The 21,041-nt window shown below is 41.2% G+C and overlaps 1 protein-coding gene across 3 annotated transcripts in view; it reads right to left on the bottom strand.

Moving 5' to 3' along the window:
* Kdm3 (Lysine demethylase 3) overlaps positions 1–21,041 on the bottom strand; it is a 254,793-nt gene that overhangs the window by 86,861 nt on the left and 146,891 nt on the right. For all 3 annotated transcript variants that reach the window (XM_070298656.1, XM_070298657.1, XM_070298658.1), the window contains exon 8: positions 10,190–12,500. In XM_070298656.1, the coding sequence (XP_070154757.1) occupies positions 10,190–12,500 (2,311 nt within the window). The remainder of the gene's footprint in view (positions 1–10,189; positions 12,501–21,041) is intronic.

Genomic DNA, 21,041 nt, shown 5'->3' with positions numbered 1-21,041 from the left:
GACCTTTATGATCCACGCTAATGGGTCCGCCACTCGAAGCACCCGGAGTCACATATACGCTCACAGGTTCAATATACGTGCATATAGGATGCCGTTCGAGAAAGCACGTGTGAGTTTGTGGATGCGGATGCGCATATGTACGTGTGCATGTACGTGTGAACACTTATCGCTTTCGGCCACGCAAATCTCGTTGCGCGTTCCTCCGCGCCTGAAAAGCCTCGACCTACCCTTCTCATTGGCAAGAAGAGAGTTAGTCACGAAGGCGAGCGAGCGTTCATCCTTTTAATGGATTTCTTGAATTAGAAACGAACGCAAACGTTTCTTGTTTACGCGTCCTCACAAAATTCCGGAAATATATATCGTTATTTTCGACGCCGCCCCTCGTCGTAATTATTCACGGGCCAAATTACGGGTGTACGAAATTGTTGGAATTGTCGTGCCTGGGTGCGCGCGTAGGCAGACTCAGTCGTTTGCCGAGAAATTGAGTTACGGTTCGCCTCCAACTAGCTACTATAATATCAGATTGTGTGTAAAGTGCGTACGACTCGGGCGAAATCGTGTCGTGTTGAATTTATTTGCGCTAGTCGGTTAACGTTTCTCGGAGCAATTTTGCTACGCGACAAATAGAAGGCAAAATTAATTACTTGCCCGTTAACATACGTATACATTTGTGATAAATCAGATCGAATATGGAAAATTTGGCGCGCAGAATAATTACAAATATACAGATCACAGATCAATATAATTAAAATACATTACACGTAATATAGTTGGTTAAGTTATAATAAACATTTTTACTGTTAAATAGAATAATAAATGTCTCAAAAAATAAGATATCTAATAAATTCTTATAATTTACTATATTTAATAAAAAATTTTGTTACAGTTATTATAATATATGCGGTCGCTAATTATAAAAAAAATATAAATGTGTCCATTGTGAATCGCGGGAATCATGTGCAAAGCCCATATGCTTTCCGGCTACGTTAAAATATGTTTTAAAAAAATTGCGGAACACCAGTTTTATCCGAATATATTTGTGATGATGTTGCTCTTAAAAGCATAACGAACAGAGCTATCCGATTATGATAAACTATACGGGAGATGCGTATCCGCGCATATAATTTCATCGAATCGTCTATTCTAGTCCGACTACATAGTGCCACGTCACGTTCGCGATATTACAGCGACTTATTACGCGACGTCCTATTATACGACCGCGCCGCCGCACGGTCGTCTGTCGCGTCTGGTCGATTTGGCGCTGCGAGGACATATTCCTACAATTGGATTCTAGTCGACGCCGGAGAATCGGTGACCCGATTAAAGCGCACGAAAGAAAATAGGAAATTATCGTAACACGTGTCTCCAAAGTCAAGTCGAATTGACCTTTCGGAATTGCGCTGCCGTTAGTTTGCTATTCGATGCACGACATTCTCCTACCGATTAACATCTTGAGAATTTTAGCAGTTTTTTTTTTTTACAAATAAATTATATGGCGCGTGTGTCGAATGTTACGATAGAATGTAATTTTAAAATATGGGCAAAAATGGATAAAATAACTCAGAATAATAATCGGATGTGTGATTCGATAATCATTTTACAATAAAAAATATCAATCGCAAAATAATAACTTTTAACAAAATTACAAAATCCGTGATGTAATATTGTAATAAATTATATTCTTCAAAACTTTACAAAACGCGATCATAAGTTAATATTATCTTTTATCATATCAATATTGTAAAAACATTATGAAATAGAGATAGAATTTAATGTTGACTTATTTTTCAATCTGTCTTAAACTGAAATAGATGAAGAATTCTGACGATTAAATTCCAAAATTATATAAATGCCTAAATAAAACTGCTCTTTCAATCGCGACTAAAAATCTAACTCGACAGAAAGATAATTAGAAATTCAGTTATAGGTACGTTTAGGCCCAAAAGTGAACAAGTCATGTCGAATTACGCGATGCTCCATCATCGTATACCTGCCAACATCGATTTCATATTTGTCAAAGAACCTGCGGCTGAAAGGGCATCCGGCGCAGCGGCGAGATATCCTGTATAGACGATAACGCTATAGAAAGTACCTTCTAACACATTGTCGATCAATCGGCCAATTCGCGAACACGCGGTATGCGTATAGTTTCGACCCTTTGACGGTACCAATGCCAGTATCGCCGGTTCGCCACAATGCACGAAATTTTCCCCGGGCACCGCTCATCTATCGATACGTAAAATCCGAACGTTCTATGATGTCACGGACATGTCGCTCGCAATTTGCGAAATAACCGGGCGTTTTGCAGCATCGAGCGAAACGAGCGCTGAAAGCTATTTCATTCACGTGTGTCACTACTCGTCGATGTGGTCCTGTTTATTCGTATCGTGGGCAATGGACACAGGCTTGGTTTAATCACCATTTTTATATAACTAATTAATTTCGAGGAAAATGTGTAAATATGATCCGCAGGTATTTCAGAAAACGCTACATTAAAATTCCAAAGATCAAAAAAATATTTCTTTATATGCTATCTCGTAAATGATTTTTTTTTTTTTTTTTTTTTAAGCAAAAAAGCGATGATTATAACGAATGCGCATTACATAATTAATGATAATATAACGCATCTCTAAAAATCACTTTGTATTAAATTTTTTTAATTACCTCAAATTAAAAAGCCTAAAGAGAAACCATCCGAAACGATGTTATCAAGAAGATGGTTGAGAATGCTAACGAGAGTAAAATGAAGCTTCGACCTTGGATAGTCAAAATGTTCAATCGCACGCCCAATCGAGGCTGACTTAAGTTACGACTCGTTCGTTGCGACGATTACATACCGAACGAGCCAGACAGAAGAGTTACATCATTCTTCCTCCCTCTGCCCGATCTTGTACGCCCTACAAAGTCCTCCGGCTTCGTTGAATTTACCGTTAACACGACCCACGGCTCCCTCGCTCGCTCGCCGATCCCCGCGAAACGCGTGTACATGAATCCCGCCTGGAAAGCGAGTTCACTTTGGATGGTGTAGTACGTAACACGAGACTAATGTACGAGCGTGTGGGTTCGATAATGTATACATATGCCAACTCGTGAAGGCGCATCCGCGAGAGCGAATAACGAGACACACATAGGCGTCAGATTTCAAAGGATTCATGATTTAGGAGAAATTGACAAATGTAAATCCAAGTAATTGTGTACGAATTAAACATTATATTTTATCTGTTTATCCGTAGTTTTTATTTCTAGCATTGAATATCTCTGTAAAATTTAATTAAAAAGATCTATTTTAATAGATTCTCTCTCTCTCTCTCTCTCCCCTCTCTAAATAAATATATTTTTATCAGCTTAATAATCAAGTATAAATTTCACATATAATAAATATATGAAAATTCATGGAGAACAAATTTTTATTAAAGTTCTAAGAAAAATTCCGCTCGTGCGTCTTTTCAAGAAAAATTCTCACATCGCATCCTACGCGGCCTCGAGTGATCGTCAATCCCCGAGGCGATATCTCGAAGCGAGACGCGAATTCTAATCTCCACGCTGTTGCCGTAGATAACAGCGGAGGAGGAGGGAGAGGTATTAAGAGATACGAGGGTGTGTGTATATTTATCGCACATACACGATGCGCGCGCGAGCGAGCTCATGGCGAATAGATTCCGCGCGCGTGTGTGCGTGACGGGCGTGTAAAGTGCCGGCGAGCCGATGGACATGTGCCACGTGAACTGCATAATGAACAGTGATCATTGCCCGTATTACTTCGCCTACTCGAACGCGCCCCCGGTGAGAAGATAACGCGATGACCTCGAGATAAATTGGTCGTCCGTGTCGATGGTGGCGATCGACTCGAGATGAACGATGGCGTCGTTCGAGAACGGACTCTCCGAGTTGCATTCCGATCGAGGAAAAAGAAGTACGCGCGATGCCGTTTAATCGATTCGCGCTTTACGAGATGTCTCCGTGCTTTACGCTCGATTCAATACGAAATACATTCGATTTCGACGCATTGGAAAAATATTCTATTGTATATACGATAGGTAAATTTTAATTTATTTCGATCTGAGAGCGTAGAATATATTTCTAATAATTGCATATAATTTATATTACAATTTAATTTCGTTATCAATTGTGTAACTATTTATATTTAAGTTCACGTGATATAAAAATGAAAATATGGGAATATCTTTTGTGTTTTTCGAGATAATTATTTATATATTAAAAATATCAAATTATGCAATCATTTGGTTTAGTAAAAGTAAATGTAGGTAATTTTTTTAAAATATCGTTTTATCTCGTTCACATTTCTCGCCGCGTTTTAATCGTACTATATATATATATATATATATATATATATAGCGGTAAGATAAGATAAAATCGAGCAGTGCTAGAATTCATTACGAAAACCGTGGAGAGACGTTCGCGTACAGCGATATATACGGTGGCCTTGAACGACAAGCGCGTGACACGCCGAATTGAACGAGGCTTTCGATTCGGCGATAAAACTGGACGAATCGCGATATATCCAGGGGATGATTCAGAGTCGTGTGACGCAATCCGGCGGAGTTAAAGGCACCGACGAGATTTATTTCCTAGTAAACGTGTTTTACGCACCTTCGGCGAACACAGTTACCGGAGTGTGACAGCAAAAGCGACAAGCATTGTCCTCGAGATAAATCGGTGACGGATAATAGAAGACGGTTTTTACGAGAGACCCACACATTCCAGAGATATGAAACTATTTGCAACAGGTTATTTTTTAAAAACTAATATATATATATATAGAGAGAGTTTCTTTCCAAGTAAAAAAAAAAAAAATACTTCAGATATTAAACTTCATTTCCAGTGCATCTATTTTACTATACATATCTTTAATCATTTTGATCAATTATATACGACGTTGCAGTTGGGGATATATCTACTCCTCCATTATCCTGTTAGACGATATTGTGATGCGGACACGCGAACGAGTCGTTGAGCGCCCGGTACATATTTCTACAGCTTCCTGCCGCATGCATTTCTGCTCGTCTTTTTCTCCTCCCCGCTCGTACCGGTTAACGAACGGTCTCGGACGAGGTCACAGGGGAGGGAGAAGGTTAAAGAGCAGAAGGAAGAAGAGACGAAAGAATGGATTAAGAGAGTGCGAGATAGAGAGAAGAAGTCCAGGAGGATGAGGATGAGGGGGAGAAGGCATTCGAGAGATAAAAAGAAGTTGCACGAGTGACCTTGTGCCCAAATGCCAGTTTCTGATGCAGCAGCCAACAGCCGATTTTACCTCTCTCGGAGAGGCCGGGCTTGCATAAGCGTTAAATCGCGGTCGTTACACGCGGAGCGAGGAGTACCCGGCCAAGAGAGAGCATGTAATTGAACGTATCTGGAGCAGAATAACAGAGTGAATTGCCCGTTAGAATCTCGCCTTCTCGGGGGAAAAAAAAAAAAAACAGCAAAGCGAACTTTCGTCAATGCTGATGACGTAAGGATTATGCGGATGCGGTGCAAGAATGGAATATTTGAAAGTAGTCGAGAGTAGTCGAGAGCTATGGCTAGTTGAAAATATTTTACGGGTAAATAAAAAAATCTGAGATATTATTTTAATTACATATTATATATCTCTCTCTTTTCTACCAAAATTTTACTTAAATCACTGCGCTAAATAATTTCCTTTCGTGTAAAATGCTTCAAAATTAATTGAATCAATATATCGATTGAACAATAATCCATTTATGTAAATCGTCAAGACATCGATATCGATAAAAAAACATGGACAGATTAGTCTTATTTGCACCTAAACGATAATCTCGTCGGTGCTGCTGTTCCGTTATCGTGCCACATAAAGAGGAGCATCGAAACGGATATTATAAGTAAACGCGTGTCTTCCGGCAAGTAATCGTCTCGGCGATGTTTCCCGTTGCAAGAAATTCCAGGAAGTTTCGACTCGAAACGTAGATTCGCGTGATATCAGCAAATGTGAAGTCGCGTTCCGCGACGTCGTCTCGTGCGGGTAACCGATCGTCGCCGATCCGTATCACCGCTTTATCGAGTTTCCAATTTCACCCTTATACGATAACGAGCGATTACTTCTCTCCCGGCTAACTCCGTAACAACATCCCTCATCGATATCCCGAGTAAATTTGCTGTTTAATTTGCCGACAGCTTTCACAAAGCGAAGACCGATAACTCGCCTGCTTCGTCAATACATTATTGTATAACGATGTATCGTAGTTGAATTTGTTACTTCGGCTGGCAAGATATTTTAATAACGAACAAAAAAGACTGTAAATTTTGCTTATATCTTTTCTTCTTTCTTTGTAATATTTCGTAATTATTTTAAATAAAAAATCTTTTCTAAATTCTGCAACATAATTAAACGTTAACTCTTTGATAAAGCCTAGGTATCATGTTTTTGCGAACTAATTTTTAGCGAGCGAATGTCCTTTCTTGGAAAGAGAATAATTTCATTCGCGAACGATTAATCTCAACCATTCCTTCGTGGTGGTGTATTCGGGAAGGCATTTCAAGCCTCGCGTGATTCTTCGCTAGGGCCCGGGATTGAACGGAAAAACGATGCATCGATCAATCAAGCTTCAATACCTCGTGATCGAGTGCCACCGGCTACGGTGGGATCCCAGAAGAGAGAAGATGAGACTCGCGCAAGAACGTGGGATATCGATCGCCGAGGGATGGGCCGCCTTCGTTAACCTTCGTCGCTACACGATGGTCGTTAGGGTGACTCTCTAACCGGCGCCCTTTCCTTCTTTTTGCTACACTCCTCCCCTCGCGGATCCGCTTGTTCCTTGCAGCGAGAGAGAGATGCTATCGGACAGTTTTGGCCTTGAAAATATCTCGAGACGATTAATTTGTCCGCCGACAAACTGTTGCTTCCAATTTAATCGGTTTAACTGTCTAATTCCCGCGGAATATATGCCGCGATTTGTGTATGTTTTCGTTTTTAAATATCATCGTCATATGAGAAAATGGATGAGCGATCGTGCGCAATAGAAAAACGTAAGGCAAATATTATTTTTTTTTAAATAAAACTTCTCTCAAAGAGATTAATATACTGAATTTTTCGATTATCGATATCATTAATTTTGCTCATCTATTTTTTACGACTACACAAATATATTTTTATTTTCTAACAAGAATTTGATACCCACATGATCTCTACTATTTTTTCTGCGCTATTACCGATCAGATGTCGGCGATAAAAATCCATTTCTTTATATTATGAAAAACGTATGAATATTTTAGATGACGATAAATGAATCGGAGACTGCCTTGGACAGTCCGCGAGTAAATATAACGAGATGTCCACGTATGTTTCTCTCTCTTTCGTTCGAAATAAAACATCAAGATGAAAAAAAAAAAAAAAAAGCGTCGTAATGTAGTCGAAGTCCAACCTCGTAAAAATATTCGAGAATGATATTTAGAGAGACTTGGCACCAACTTGATGTAATATATTGTCAAGTCATCGCGTGTCCTCTCGGCCCTCCCCTCTCTCGAACACGAACAGCAATAGCGGCAGACGTTGTACGAGGTCATCATCGTCGTCTAGCTTGCCAACCCAAACCCTTCGTCACCTTTTTCCGCCTGGGCTCTCTCTCTCTCTCTCTCTCTCTCTCTCTCCCGACAGAGAGAAGCTTTTAATATCTCAGTCATGCTCTCCCGGTTCACGAACTATTAATTATCCCTATCTAAATGCTCGCTGAACTCGTGGCCTGGGTCAGTTCGATGGATTTGTTACGAGGATTAACTTCAGTGACGCGTTATAAGCAGTTATAAGAGATAAAAAAAGATGCACCTCTCGCGTTATATTCGTTAGTCAGTCGTAAAAAATCCAAAGAATAAGAAAAATTGGTCTACAGAATATTTTACAAATATATATGGATTCAATGACGTCAAAATATAACAATCATATTTTTAAGAATTGGAATTTTACAACTTTTTTTTTTTTTTTTTTTTTTTATATCGAGATAGATATAGTTTTCTTCTTCGATTTGTGGAAATAATCTTTATCGCGATAACGACTATATTGTTTTCTAACAACTATATTTAAATTATTTATAATCTAAAGTTTATAGTCGCTTTAAAACTTTTAGTAACTTTAGCATAGGATTTACACGCCATTTATTTCAATCAATATCTCGTTAAAATGAGATAGATATATGATCATTGACAGACGTGAAGTCACGGCCGACCAAGTTTCCTTTGTTACTTATGTCAGAAAGGGCATGTAAAAGTTTTATACTTTCAAAAGTAACTTTTTACGCGTCAAACTTTATAACTGCGGATAATCGCAAAATGGAACTGTTGGCAAGAAGAATTTATAGATTGTAATAACAACGTAAAAAGTATCCGTAAACTGCTATGAGATAAAGAAATCTTTCAAATATTTTAAATTACCCGAGATTTAAAATTAATCTGATTCAATCGAACTGCCTTGATAATTAAACGTTAAGAAAATTATATAAATATTTCGACGATGAAAATTATCACTCTTTTACTTTCTATTCATTTTTAAAAATAAACTTCTAACAAACCATCCGTGAAGTATAAAAATTAAGGCGTATAATCGAAATGGACGAGCGACACCGAAAGTTTTGGCGGATGGCCTTCGGCGAGGTCAAGCAAGGCACCGCGCGTACGACTGGCAGGGTCATCGACACGTGCCGATCAACGACGGAGTGTCGGTGTGCGCGCGCGTGTTGGTAAGAGTGTCCCACCGGTTTATTTATACGAGCCGAAGAGCGACGGTTTCGGGTCACCGCCTCGTTGTCGGCGTGCCGAGCGAATGATGACTCGATTACTCAAACGAGCCTCGCTCGCTCTATCGCGATAATCCGGCGGAAGTCGGAGGAGCGACTCGCAGCTGGCGCCCGGAAACGCATGCAAATACACACACGCGCTCGCACGCACGACGTGGCCGTGGATACGCACGCTCGAACCCGTCCACCTCTTTCTTTAAGCGCGTCTCTTTGTGCGTATCTTCTCTTCGCGCACACGGAAAAACGAAAATGGCCAATACATACGTATGTACGTACACGTATGTCATAGACGCTTGACGTAGTCACGCGAGAGAGGATCGAACAAAGAAAGTCCGATGGCGAGAAAGTGCCAAATGCAGCTGCTTCAACGGACATCCACTTCCACGACAGTCTCATTTCCTTGCGAATCTACCGATCAGCTGGACGTTTCATTTGCGATGACACGCGAGCAAAGAGTATATTATGCTCGGAGACGAATTACTTATTTTGGAAGATAATTAAAAGATCAAAAATCAGAGGGACAAAACACACAAAAAATGCTCTTTTCGAAGCGAAATAATTTGCAATATTATTCCTAATATTGAATCAAAGTGCTATTATTTTGTACATTATTTTGTCGAGATTATCGACGAGGCGATCAACCGACAATGAGCGCGAAAAAAAAGTCGCGATCGTAGATTGCGACGAACGATACGCGTCGCAGAAAAGATGATTAAGGTTTAGACTAGATTATTGGCATAATGTAGTCACGATACACTGTCGCTTAATGTATTATTGTGTACGTATTTGAAACCGCCCGTGCATGGTCCAATACTATTAATGATGCGCGTAGTCGAGCGGAAAAATAGCCAGGACGGATAAACTTTTTATCATTGTTACATATCACGTTGCAACTATCAATCGACCGAACTCATTATAGCAGACGCAATAAAACGACAAGCCTCTTACGACGCCGTTTATCGAGACAGGGATCTTTCTATCGATTCACGTAAATTCCCAAACATGTGTCAATGTTTATATCGTGCGCTCGAGGAATTAATACTCTTACCTCGAAACAAAAAATAGAAGAATTAATTAGAGATTTAAAAAAAAAAAAATTCATTTCCGTGCAATTGAATATCCGATCTTGAAAATATCGATGTTGTTGAGAATCTTTTTTAGTCATTAAAAAAAAATAAAGATCCATTTTAAAAATTTTAGATTGTTCCATTGATATTTTCGTAAAATTCAAATTGATTTCTCGGTTTCGAAGATTAAACGTTTGCGATAAAATAAATTCTAAAGTCAATTTCTCTTTAATTCGTCAATTTTTCGCGAGCAATGTTACTATATTACGTGATATATTTTCAATTTGAAAATTTCCCGACGATTTTCGATAGATGATCGCGCATTCGCAACAACGGTGAATTAAAGAGAATATAACTCACCGCAGCATCCTCTCGTGGCGGTCCCTCTCGAGCATCTCCTCCGGACTAGGTTGCTGCGGTCCCAGGAGGGTATGCGATAACGGCGGGTAGGTCCTGGACTGGATAGGCCTCCAAAGCATCTCGGACGCGGCGACGGCGGCGTGATGACCCGGAGGCGCCGGGCTCTGGTAGCCAACCGGCGGCGCCGTGGCTGCGGCGTTCGCGGCGGCGTTGGACGCGCCCTGAGGATGCGCCATCAGCAGAGTCGTGTGCTGGATGCTCTGCACGTGCCAGACTCTAGCCGGTGCTGCGGCGGCTGTTGCTATCGCCGATGGTGTCGAAGACGACGTCGTCTCCTCGACGCTGAGCGCCGAACTTCTGCTGCCGCTTCTCTCGTCGCCGGAGCCGGCGCTTCTCAACGAGCTTACCCCGCTGTCGGAGCCGCTATCGCCGTAAGTACCCGCGACGCCGCCGCCGCCGCTGCTGCTGCTGCTGCCTCCCGACGCCCGTATGCCGCCGATTGCCGTGGACACACCGAGTACGCCCGCACCAGGTATACCGGCCCCGGCCTCCACCTCCATGAGGCCGCCGCCGGCCTCATCGCCACCCCTCGATGCGTGAGACGACTGTTGTTGCACCTCGAGGAGGCTCGACGGGGTCAAGTGAACGGTGGGATGATGATGATGCTGATGCGAGCTGCTCGTTAACTGATGGTGATGATGCTGCGGCGGCAGCGGCGGTTGCTGCTGTTGGTGATGATGGTGAATCACCGGACTACTGGCGGAATAACGCTGCTGATGGTGTTGTTGATGGTGATGATGAAACTGTTGTTGCTGATGATGCGGCTGATGGTACGGCTGTAGATGATGGTGATGATGATGACCGGCGATCGGCGGTGGCGGCTTGTTCAGTCTCTCGGCAAGGATGATCGGGCTCTCGTTGTGCCGACTGCGCTCCTGCTCCCGTTGCTGTTCCAGGAGCAGGCTGCTCTGCCTGCCGGGGCCGCCGCCGCCGCTGCTACTAAGCGGACTCAGCCTCTCCAGCACGGAGCCTGAGTCTTGACTGCTCGACTCCAGCAGTTCGACGACCGATTCGACGCTGGCCGCCCTCGCGCCACCGACGCTACCCACGCTATCCTCCGTGCCTAACTCGGTGGTGGTCAGCTCCGTTCGGCGCGATCGCTGCGAGCCCACCTCCTCTTCGCTAACGTTCTCGTCGCGCTCGTCCTCCGCCGCCGCCGCCGCCGCCGCCGCCGCCGCCGCCGATGTGTCCTCTCCGTCTTCTTCCGCGAAACTCTTTATCTTGGATCGAGTAGTCGTCGAGTTCAGCAGCGACGACGGGTTATCCTCGCGGATGACATTCGTCTTGTCGCTGACCAGCGGCGAATCGACGCGCGATCCATTCACGAGTAACCGCGGTGGCTGCTGTTTTTGTTGCCGTTGTTGTTCCTCGCACTCACCGATCTTATCTGTATCCCGATAGGTCGCCCGAGCGTCCTTTCTCGATTCTGGCTCGTTATCTAGCTGTTGTACCTTGGAAGCTGGATTGCCTCCGGGATCGACTTTATCCGGAGGTGGCGGCTCGGGTTCTCTGTCCCGTTCTCTGGACTGGCTCTCCTCGTTCTCCTCGAGTTTGTCGACCTCCCGCTCAGCCCCGTCGTGTTTTTCCACACCGGCTTCTTCCTCGGCGTCGTCCTCGTTGTCTTCCTCCTCGTCCTCCTCCACCACCACCTCCCCGGCCCGATCCGCTGCAGCTTCCTCGGCGTTTTTGCCCTTACTACTCTCGGATCGAAGCTTTCTGCCGACGGGGCTTGTTCTTAGCCGCTTGGTCAATGGATCGCAACGTTCCGGACTTTCCTCATTCTCCCTTTCGAGAGCTCGCTCTTCCTCCTCCTCCTCCTCTTCCTCGGATCTGCTACCGAGACGTTCGTCCTTGTCGGCTTTCGCGCCGCTTCCGGTACGATGATGATGATGATGATGATGCTCGACAGACTCCTCCTCTGTGCCTGGCTTGACCTCCTGGCCACTCCCTGGCCTCGGTCTTCTTCGAACCGGTCTCTGATGCTGCGCCGGACTTTGATGGTCGGCGGTTGGACTCTTTACCGGGGCGCCGCGTCTTCGTAGCTTCGAAGCGCTTCCAGACGCGCTATTCGCCTCTTCCAACACCGGCCGTGCTACACGATTGCTGACCTTGCCAGATGGCGGACCTTTATTCTCTCGATCTTCCTGCTGCCGCGTGGATAATGCCGCTTCTGTCGAATCTTTTTCGCTCTTCTCGTGACTAGCACCTTCGCTCACACGTCGACGTCGGTTGTTACGAGCGTTATTCTTCTCTGAAACACGAGAGACGAGCCGCAAATGTTACAATGAACAAATATTGAAAAATGAAATTGATATTGCAATTATTTTTATTTATAACCGCGAATACGATAAAAAATCTCGTTTAAAAAATATATATTATAAATTAAAATATACACACGTTCAATAAATATATTATAAACGTATATCGATACGTTTAAAAATATTATATTATCGTGCTAAAATCTTGTTTTAAAAATATATTGTACATTATAGTAACTACGTTTAAAAAATATTTATCTGAATTTATTTTCTCTATCTATGTCACCTTAATAAAACTATAACGTAGGTAAGAATAGAGTGAATCGTTAACACAGTTTTAGTTTAACAACTTCTTTTACTTTATGCCCCACTCTTGTAATCGTGATAGCGCTATATAATATTATACAATATACCTCTTATATACGATAACCGTGTATTATCTCAATTTTATATTTCATCGTACACGACTTGACAGTTGAATATAACTCACGAGAAAAGTCACCTTTAACCTGGAGAGTTTTTAAAAGAGCGTAAACGTCAAAACTTTTCATCGCGCGATCTAACAATAAACTAATATCGTCCGACTCAAAATTTTTTTCGTTCGCGATTCTCTTTTCCTTTATCCACGAATCAAGAATTTCTAAACATTACGCGACGCGCGTCTAATTTTAGATATTACGCGACGGAAGTTGCTGATTATATGCGTGAAAAGGATCGTCGCGGATCGGCGAACGAGACGCATAGCCGCTAATTATTGAAATTATCGACGGTAGATTATCGCGCACTCGATATCCCCGCACCCCGAAGGTTATCTCGATACCCTTGTAATTGTGGCGAGCGACCGATCGATCCCTACAGCTGTCCGGGTACATCGGCTGTTCACCGTGTAGAGAGAGATGATGGAGCTGATTTACCGAGGTAATCCCTTTGATGTCGGCGCAATCGGTGATTCGCGTAACTCGGTAACCCTAGGACGTTATATAAAGCAATCTCCCTGGCAACTTCTGCAATCCCTCCCGCCCCCCTTTCCATTTCTCTGATATTCGTCGCACAAATATATATCAACTTTTGTATATTCGATATATCAATTTTTGTATATTTATTTGCAAATCATTTATCTTTCATTTGATATAAAATTGTCAATTACAGAGATGTCATTGACATTGATAATAATATAAATTTCTCGAGACAATTATTATGAATTTTATTCAGAAGGAAAAATAAGATGCGTAAATAAAAAAAAATAAAAATAAAAAAAAATGCAGCGAGCGAAAACTCTTACATGTTTTCTCAAATATAATAAAACATTCTTATCATATAATTAATAATGCTTTGCGAGATATTTCTAAAGTCAAGTTTCGATATTAAAATAAATCACGATGAAAAAAATATTATCTAAATTTATTTCATCTATCTATGTCACGTTAATAGAACTGCGACATAGAAAAGAATAGCGAATCGTTAACACTATCTAATACGATGATGATCATCGAGTTAAGATTGTTATTGGTCGAACGTAACATCGTTCCCTAATTTACTATACCAAATCTCGCTATTAGCGTGCAATCATACATGTATATTACCATCCCATATGTTTCGGAAGCTAGCACACGTTCGACAAAACGCTAATATATTATCGATCAATGTAATAAATCTCACTGACCTCGATCGAAAGCGATGCGCGCATCGGCAAGGAGCATCATTACATCGGAGGAATCGTGCGGCAATTCAACCGGGTTTCCGGCTCCCGCCGTCGCGTCAATCCGACAACCGGGTTCAAGGGAGTTCGAGGGGAGTTCTTGGATTAACCCAGTAGGAACATGACCGTTAGCATGGGAGCAATTTGCAACAATGCACATCATACGCATATATCTATCCTGAGGAGAGGCGAGCGGATAGAAATACATGTCATGTATATACGTGCTTGCGCGAAAGAGAGAGAGAGAGAGAGAGAGAGACTGGTTGGAAATGGAGAGATGGACAGGTAGAGGAAGGGAATAAACACGCATAAGCACGCACACGCGCGCGTGCAGGCAGACGAGCGGAGAGAAGGGTGACGGGGCGGGGAAGGAAGATACAGGAGAGGGATTTATTACTCGGGATTTACTGTTATTACCCGGAGGGGAAGAGCTACTCCACAGCGGGCAACAGCGATGCATACGTGGGGTGTGTTTATCCGATATGTGCAGTTGGCGCGAGGGCATGAGTGTGTAAACGTGTGCGCGGGGCAACATACACGAATGTGCATTGCGTCGACGTGCATCCCGTTTCCTAGCGACTGCGGTTTGTCGTTCTGTCGTTGCACGGCTGCGGCGTGCATTATATCGGGCGTAATTGTCCAGTAATCGCGTACTTTGTTTCGCGCTGTTGTTGCTCGCCACAACATGTGGCCGTTATTTTCGGACCGAGATACGATTATCCGGCGTCCTATTAACACTCGACGAAAGAACGATTATCGAGAAACGAGACGTTACACAATTACTGATTAGATTAAGGCGTGATTATTCATATCTCATACAATATTAAATTTTTCCATAAAATAATAAAATATATAGGAAATATCGAAATAATTCGTATAAACGAGACGTCAAGTGACAGACAGAATATGAGACGATTCAATCTTGACAATTTCACAATGATTTTCGTCCAGGTATCGTGTGGTCTCGAAGGAATGTACTGCGCGAAAACTTGAAAATAATTTTTGAAATATTTTTTTAAATATGTATTTTTTTATGTGCGATCGACTGCGAGTTGACATTTTTACAAAAGCATTTTTGTCCAGCAAACTGCGGGGTGCCGTTTTTTTTTTTTTTTTTCGAAAAATATAATCCTGGCAGAAAAATTCTAAAGAAAGTAAGAGGATTCTTCTCCATTCTCAAGTGTCTCTTATCGGGATATCAAAAAGAAGGATTATGCTGCTGCTACAGAATTCGCACTAAAGTAGAAAATGCTTTAGAAAAATATATCGGAAGGTTATAGCGCGGCAATGCATTTTTATTTCTATAATATTCTCATTTTTCTACCAAAAATATCATCTTTCTGTTGTATCATAAAATAACAATTACATAACAGATACGCACATACATTTATATTCAAATGCGATAACGTCATAAATCAAGATACGTAATCTTATGATTCTTGAAACAATAATCAGATTATTAACATGTAACGATCATTTTGTAAAAACATTGCGAGATTACACTATATTGCGAGATAAATGATTGTTTTTGTGTATTATAAGAGACAGATTAGATATTTATATCAAACGAAGAAAAAAATACTCTTATGCTGGCAAATGTAAAGCATAATGTTAGTCGTTGAATTGTTTTCTCGCAGCGAGTTGCATTATATAAGACCTGCACGTGCGGTTTATTTGCATGTAAATTCTTATCGTCGTGTGTACGAGAGCATGACAAATTGCTTTTGTCCTTTGAAACAAGTATGATGAAATAAAACGAGTATTCTCTGTCACGAGTTTCACATACCGATATAAGAAGAGAAATAAAAAATCTTCCGAGAATAAAAAAATTTATAGTAATAACGTTATTAAGAAAATTTTATATGTTTATGAAGTATATAAATAAATTAAAAAAAAAAAAAAAAAAAAAAAAAAATTAATAAATCATTTAATTCTTCTACCATTAGAATATATCTTTGTGCAGTCTCATATAAAGATAATCGATAATGTGTGCGACTAAAAAAAATGATAACACTTTACGCTTTAAAAATTCGTTACAGCGAATTGTATGAACCGAATCGCGTATCTTTTGCGATAGAGAGCCCCTCTCCAGAGAACTCTCTCCATAATCGAGAGCTGTTTACATGACCTTGCATTGCATCCTGTTCGGCCGCGTGGAAAGCGTGAAGGGCTTTAAAAGCGCATGTGACCCTTCAAAAGGGTCGGATCGTGTGTGAAAAACAACTCCTACGCCGGCGCCGATGCTCTTTGTCACGAGGGACAATGGTGCATCCCCACACTTTGATAGACATCGTCAGCTTGCCCCGAGTTACAGGGATGGAATTAGAAATGCTTGAGCGACCACGCTAGGCATTTAAACCTTTGTCAAAATCAACGCTTCATGCAGACAGACGGGCAGGTAGCTCTTCGAGTTCTCTCTCTCTCTCTCCACGGTTAACAAAACATTACCATCTCCTCCTTTCCCCGATTCTCGCCGACGCCCTTTCTCTCGTACGTCTACTATCGAGCGCGTTATGTTGAATCCGCATTCTGTATGCGCCATTAGTTTCAAAGCGAGTATCAGTCACTGCCATTCGCTCTATTGCCTCCCTCCAAACTTTACATTACCTAACTACCTACCTATTTACGAAAGGACGAGAGAGGAAAGTGTGCCATAGAAGTTAGTAGAGTGAGTAATAAATGCGATAAATAAATTATTAATTTTGAATATTTAATTATTAAATGCAGATACGGAAATTCTATTCATTTAAAATTCTAAGCTTTCAATTAACTATTAAAGTCGATAAATTAAAATCACTCTATAGCTGATTCGTTTTTCCATTCGTAACATTCAACCATATTAAATTTTGCATATGTTCTATTAACTCATTCTCTAACGGTTCTAGAAATTTTCTGGTACAGTACGAGATTTCGGATGTTAAACGCTTAAAGCGTACCACGTCCCATTCGCGCTATCTCGCGATATCTCGCATACCAACTTCGCATGAATAATGGAATAGAATTAGATAATCGCTAAATATGCGGCATGAATACGAGGTCTTATTCGTATGTTAACAGAATCACTGCGCAATTTTCAAGATTGCCGTTGATCGCGAAACGTTAGAAAAACATACGTAGTGCGAAACACCCACTCTGTCGTTCCGTTTTTAGAACTCGGATTTTAATACGCAAGAGATTATATACGATAACTGATTTAAGCGCGTATATCGCGTAGCTTTACGCTCGGAAGCGATTTAGGCTGATGAAAAAAAAATTATGCCCGTTGCGGGGCATACGATATAACAGATTGCAATTAATGCACGTAAATATCAAAGAACGCGACGCAAGAAATGTTTGTAGAAAAATTGTATAGTTTCGCGGTGAAGCAAATGCCCATTAAAGTTAATTATATGATATAGATTTATCCGTTTGCATTCGTATAAATTCGAATTCAGATTATTTATATTAAATATTATGATTATTATTTTTTACAAAATATAAAAGATTTCCGCGGGTGAAATTTTAAAATTATCTTTTTTCGCGATATTGAATAATAACATTAAAGATAAAACTGATAATCGTATCTTATCGCGTACCGAAAGACGATACCGAGTGAACGAAGGAATTGGCCAACGAGTAAGAGAGCCGCGATCGCTCTCCTCGCAGTCGCGCGAAGATCCGTGTGTCTCTTCGAAGAGACGCGTCTCGTCTTCCACGCTTATTTTAGGAATCGCTATTTCTGCCGATGCTCTCTACGGCGATACTGTGAACCAGGATCTCCCGCGTCTTCGCCACGTTTGTTGATAAATTTATTTCCAACATCGCGGAATGCGAAACAGAACGGAATGACAGAAGCAGAAGAGAGAGAGAGAGAAAGAGAGAGAGAGATCGTGCCACGAGGTCGCAGAGACGAGGAAAATTAACGACGGGATTGAGGATCCGGGATTCGGGATAAACGTGAGGAGATGGAAAGAGCTGGCAGAAATAAAAATACTGGCGTGCCGCCAAGTTTTCCTACCTCTCTCCTTCTCTCTCGGTCTTTTTATTCTCCTGCTTCTGAGACTACCAGACCCCTAACCAAGACGCGTGGCGTCAAGCCCACCTAATTTACTCAAAGTCAATCCTGACGGAAGTTTGATACAGCTGGCGGAGTTTAGACACGATACGCTAAGCGCGAACGGACACGCGACATCTCGAAACGTCACAATAATGAAATAAAATTTTACAAAACTATGACCGATACGCTTTGCGAAAATACAATATTATATGCATCTTATAATCTGTCTATTAGATATTAAGGAAGTTTTAAAAACTTGGCACAAAACATTAATAATGTCACATTTAATCACAATCTCTCACTCATCTTAAGAGACAAAATTGCATTCAAAAATAAAATCTGTTCCATTGACTCCACTAAAGTTAAAGAAATAAGAGAAGTGACACAACAGCGTCGAAATTTCATCGTAACGGAATCTGTCTCCGCGTTGTCTCGAAATATAATTTATTCGAAATATTCAAGGTTTTGTACAAAATATCACGATGTACAAATCAAAGAATACATAAAAAATTGTGTAAATGTGCTCTGTCAGAATAACACGTCCCCGTCTTGATACTATTAGAATAAATTTTACCAACTTAAAGATAAAAAATCGCACGACAATTTCGAATTGCTTTATATATTCTTGTCAAACATACTTACATAAGAGACACGATCGCAGCTGTTATAATGCAACCTTGGGACATTTTACAATCGCGAGAGAACCGAGAGCAGGATCGCTTCTTTATCGCCCAACCCGCGTTACAGTATCTACATTATCATTTATTAAAACAACATGTGTCACATGAACATGACGAATGCGTCAACAGCTTCTATTAATAAGCAAGTAGATACAATATCCAAGTATTTGCCATTGATTATGTAAAGCACGTAATCGTGACATTAAATAATTAACATTCAAAATCAACATGCAAGTATTGCGGAATATGCAGATCACGGCGCGCTACGATTAAAAAAATCCATCATTCGATCGATGATTTATCTCGAAGAGCAACGCGATATTTCCGTCCGTTTGAATTAAAGGGGCACATCTCCTCTAAACGTTGCTAAACTACGTCTCGAGCTATAGCGAACGAATTCGATTTCTTTCGATCGTCGTTCTCTTAAAATATCAATATTATTCCAGCCAACATTACGACGATTCAAATGGGCATATAATTTTCCTCATATTTTGTATAAAGATAACTTGGCGTACTATAGTTGATTGACAAACATTTTCTTTCGACTTTCGTTAATTCAATCGACTTTAATGGATAGACCGTAAAATTACAATGGATCGTGTACAACGCGTTTACTTTAAAATGACACATCGTTATCGATGTGTGTATATGCGTGAGTTGGTTTGCGCGCTTCAATAGATAACACGCACGATAATAATAGAGCGATAAATCGAGATTGTGATCGCGCCCGAGTTAGAGAAAGAAAGAGAACGGAAGGAAGTAATAGAAATACACGTTCTTCGTACACTGATTGTGTACGCGCTCTCGATAATATCGATATCGCGCCTCGTCTCGCACGACCGATCGGCTGGCTTGCAAGTATTGTCGCCTGGAATCGACGAGCCGGAAAGATCGGGGGCGATCGACCAATCCATACTTCTCGTATGCATATACAGAGTATTTTTTAAGTATTCCTATCGCACGTATGCGTATGTGAATGTGTGATCGATACGAAATAGAATTTTCTTCAATGATAGTTTGGGCGCGATAACTTTCCAATTTCTAATATCTTGATATCTGGATTCTAATTTGCGATCCCGTTGAACTAAAGTTCATTCAAATTTAATTCTAGAATAAAATTTTTTCATTTATATTAAATCTGTGTTAAAAATCTTCAAACTCTCTCGATTCGCTAAAAACATTTCTTCAAGTTTTAATCAAAGTTTATTTTTTCGATTCATGAATAAAATATGATAATGTTAGAATGACAGCAAAATTTAAGCTAATCAAGAGTTAAGAGTAGGTATAAAGTAAAAGATTTATGAATGTTTTTATAGCCGTAAAAAGATTTCTCTATTTAATTCTATTTAAATCTTCGGTATGTCACAATGGACCAACGAAAAAAGAAATACTATCACCGATGCATTTATAAAAATCTAACATTCTCTGAAAAGTTACGTCAAATCGTACGAAAAATTGTAAATTCTGATTGCGCGAAGAGATTTTAAATCGTATTATTCTGTGCAGGGGCATTACATAACGCCGCGCGGTGTAACATTTTGCAATGTAAATCGTAGAAATCTGTATCACCGAGATCGCTACCGTATCGAGTCGACATGAGAGAGAGAGAGAAAGAAGAATGACATAATTCGTGATCGCCCGTTAACGCCAGGCGAGGTCAGAGGAGTTCTACTCCCGCGAGAGCGACGCTTTAATTAACGCTCCGAGAACAGCTTTCTATCTTGCCGTCATTCTCTCTCTCTCTTCTTGAACCTGATCTCGGCAACGGTAACGAGCCGATACGTGGGTCAACCTCCACGCAGACGGACCGCTGGCGTTTCTGCTCCGCGGAAGTGAGAGGTAAAACTGGAACGATCGTGAAAAAGAAAAGGATGGAAAATATGATCTACGAGCCCCGAGAATTCGTCACGTGTCGACCATATGGGTCCGGTCTACCCGCTTCGTTTTTTATTATATTTCTTTTTCGTCCCCATCTCTTAAGTTTCCACGTATCGGGCCATAGCGAGTATAGCCGGTCCGACAAGGCAGAAATGAGAAAAAAAGCATAAAGCGAGAAGGAGAATCTAAAAAAAGAAGACGGAGGCTGTTAGAGTGGGTGGAAACGCCCACAGCATCCACG

The sequence above is a fragment of the Polyergus mexicanus genome, unplaced genomic scaffold (assembly GCF_030449975.1).
Source record: "Polyergus mexicanus isolate NDT 795.1 unplaced genomic scaffold, iyPolMexi1.0 SCAF_7, whole genome shotgun sequence".
Classification (NCBI taxonomy): domain Eukaryota; kingdom Metazoa; phylum Arthropoda; class Insecta; order Hymenoptera; family Formicidae; genus Polyergus; species Polyergus mexicanus.
This window is presented reverse-complemented; position numbering and strand designations above follow the sequence as displayed.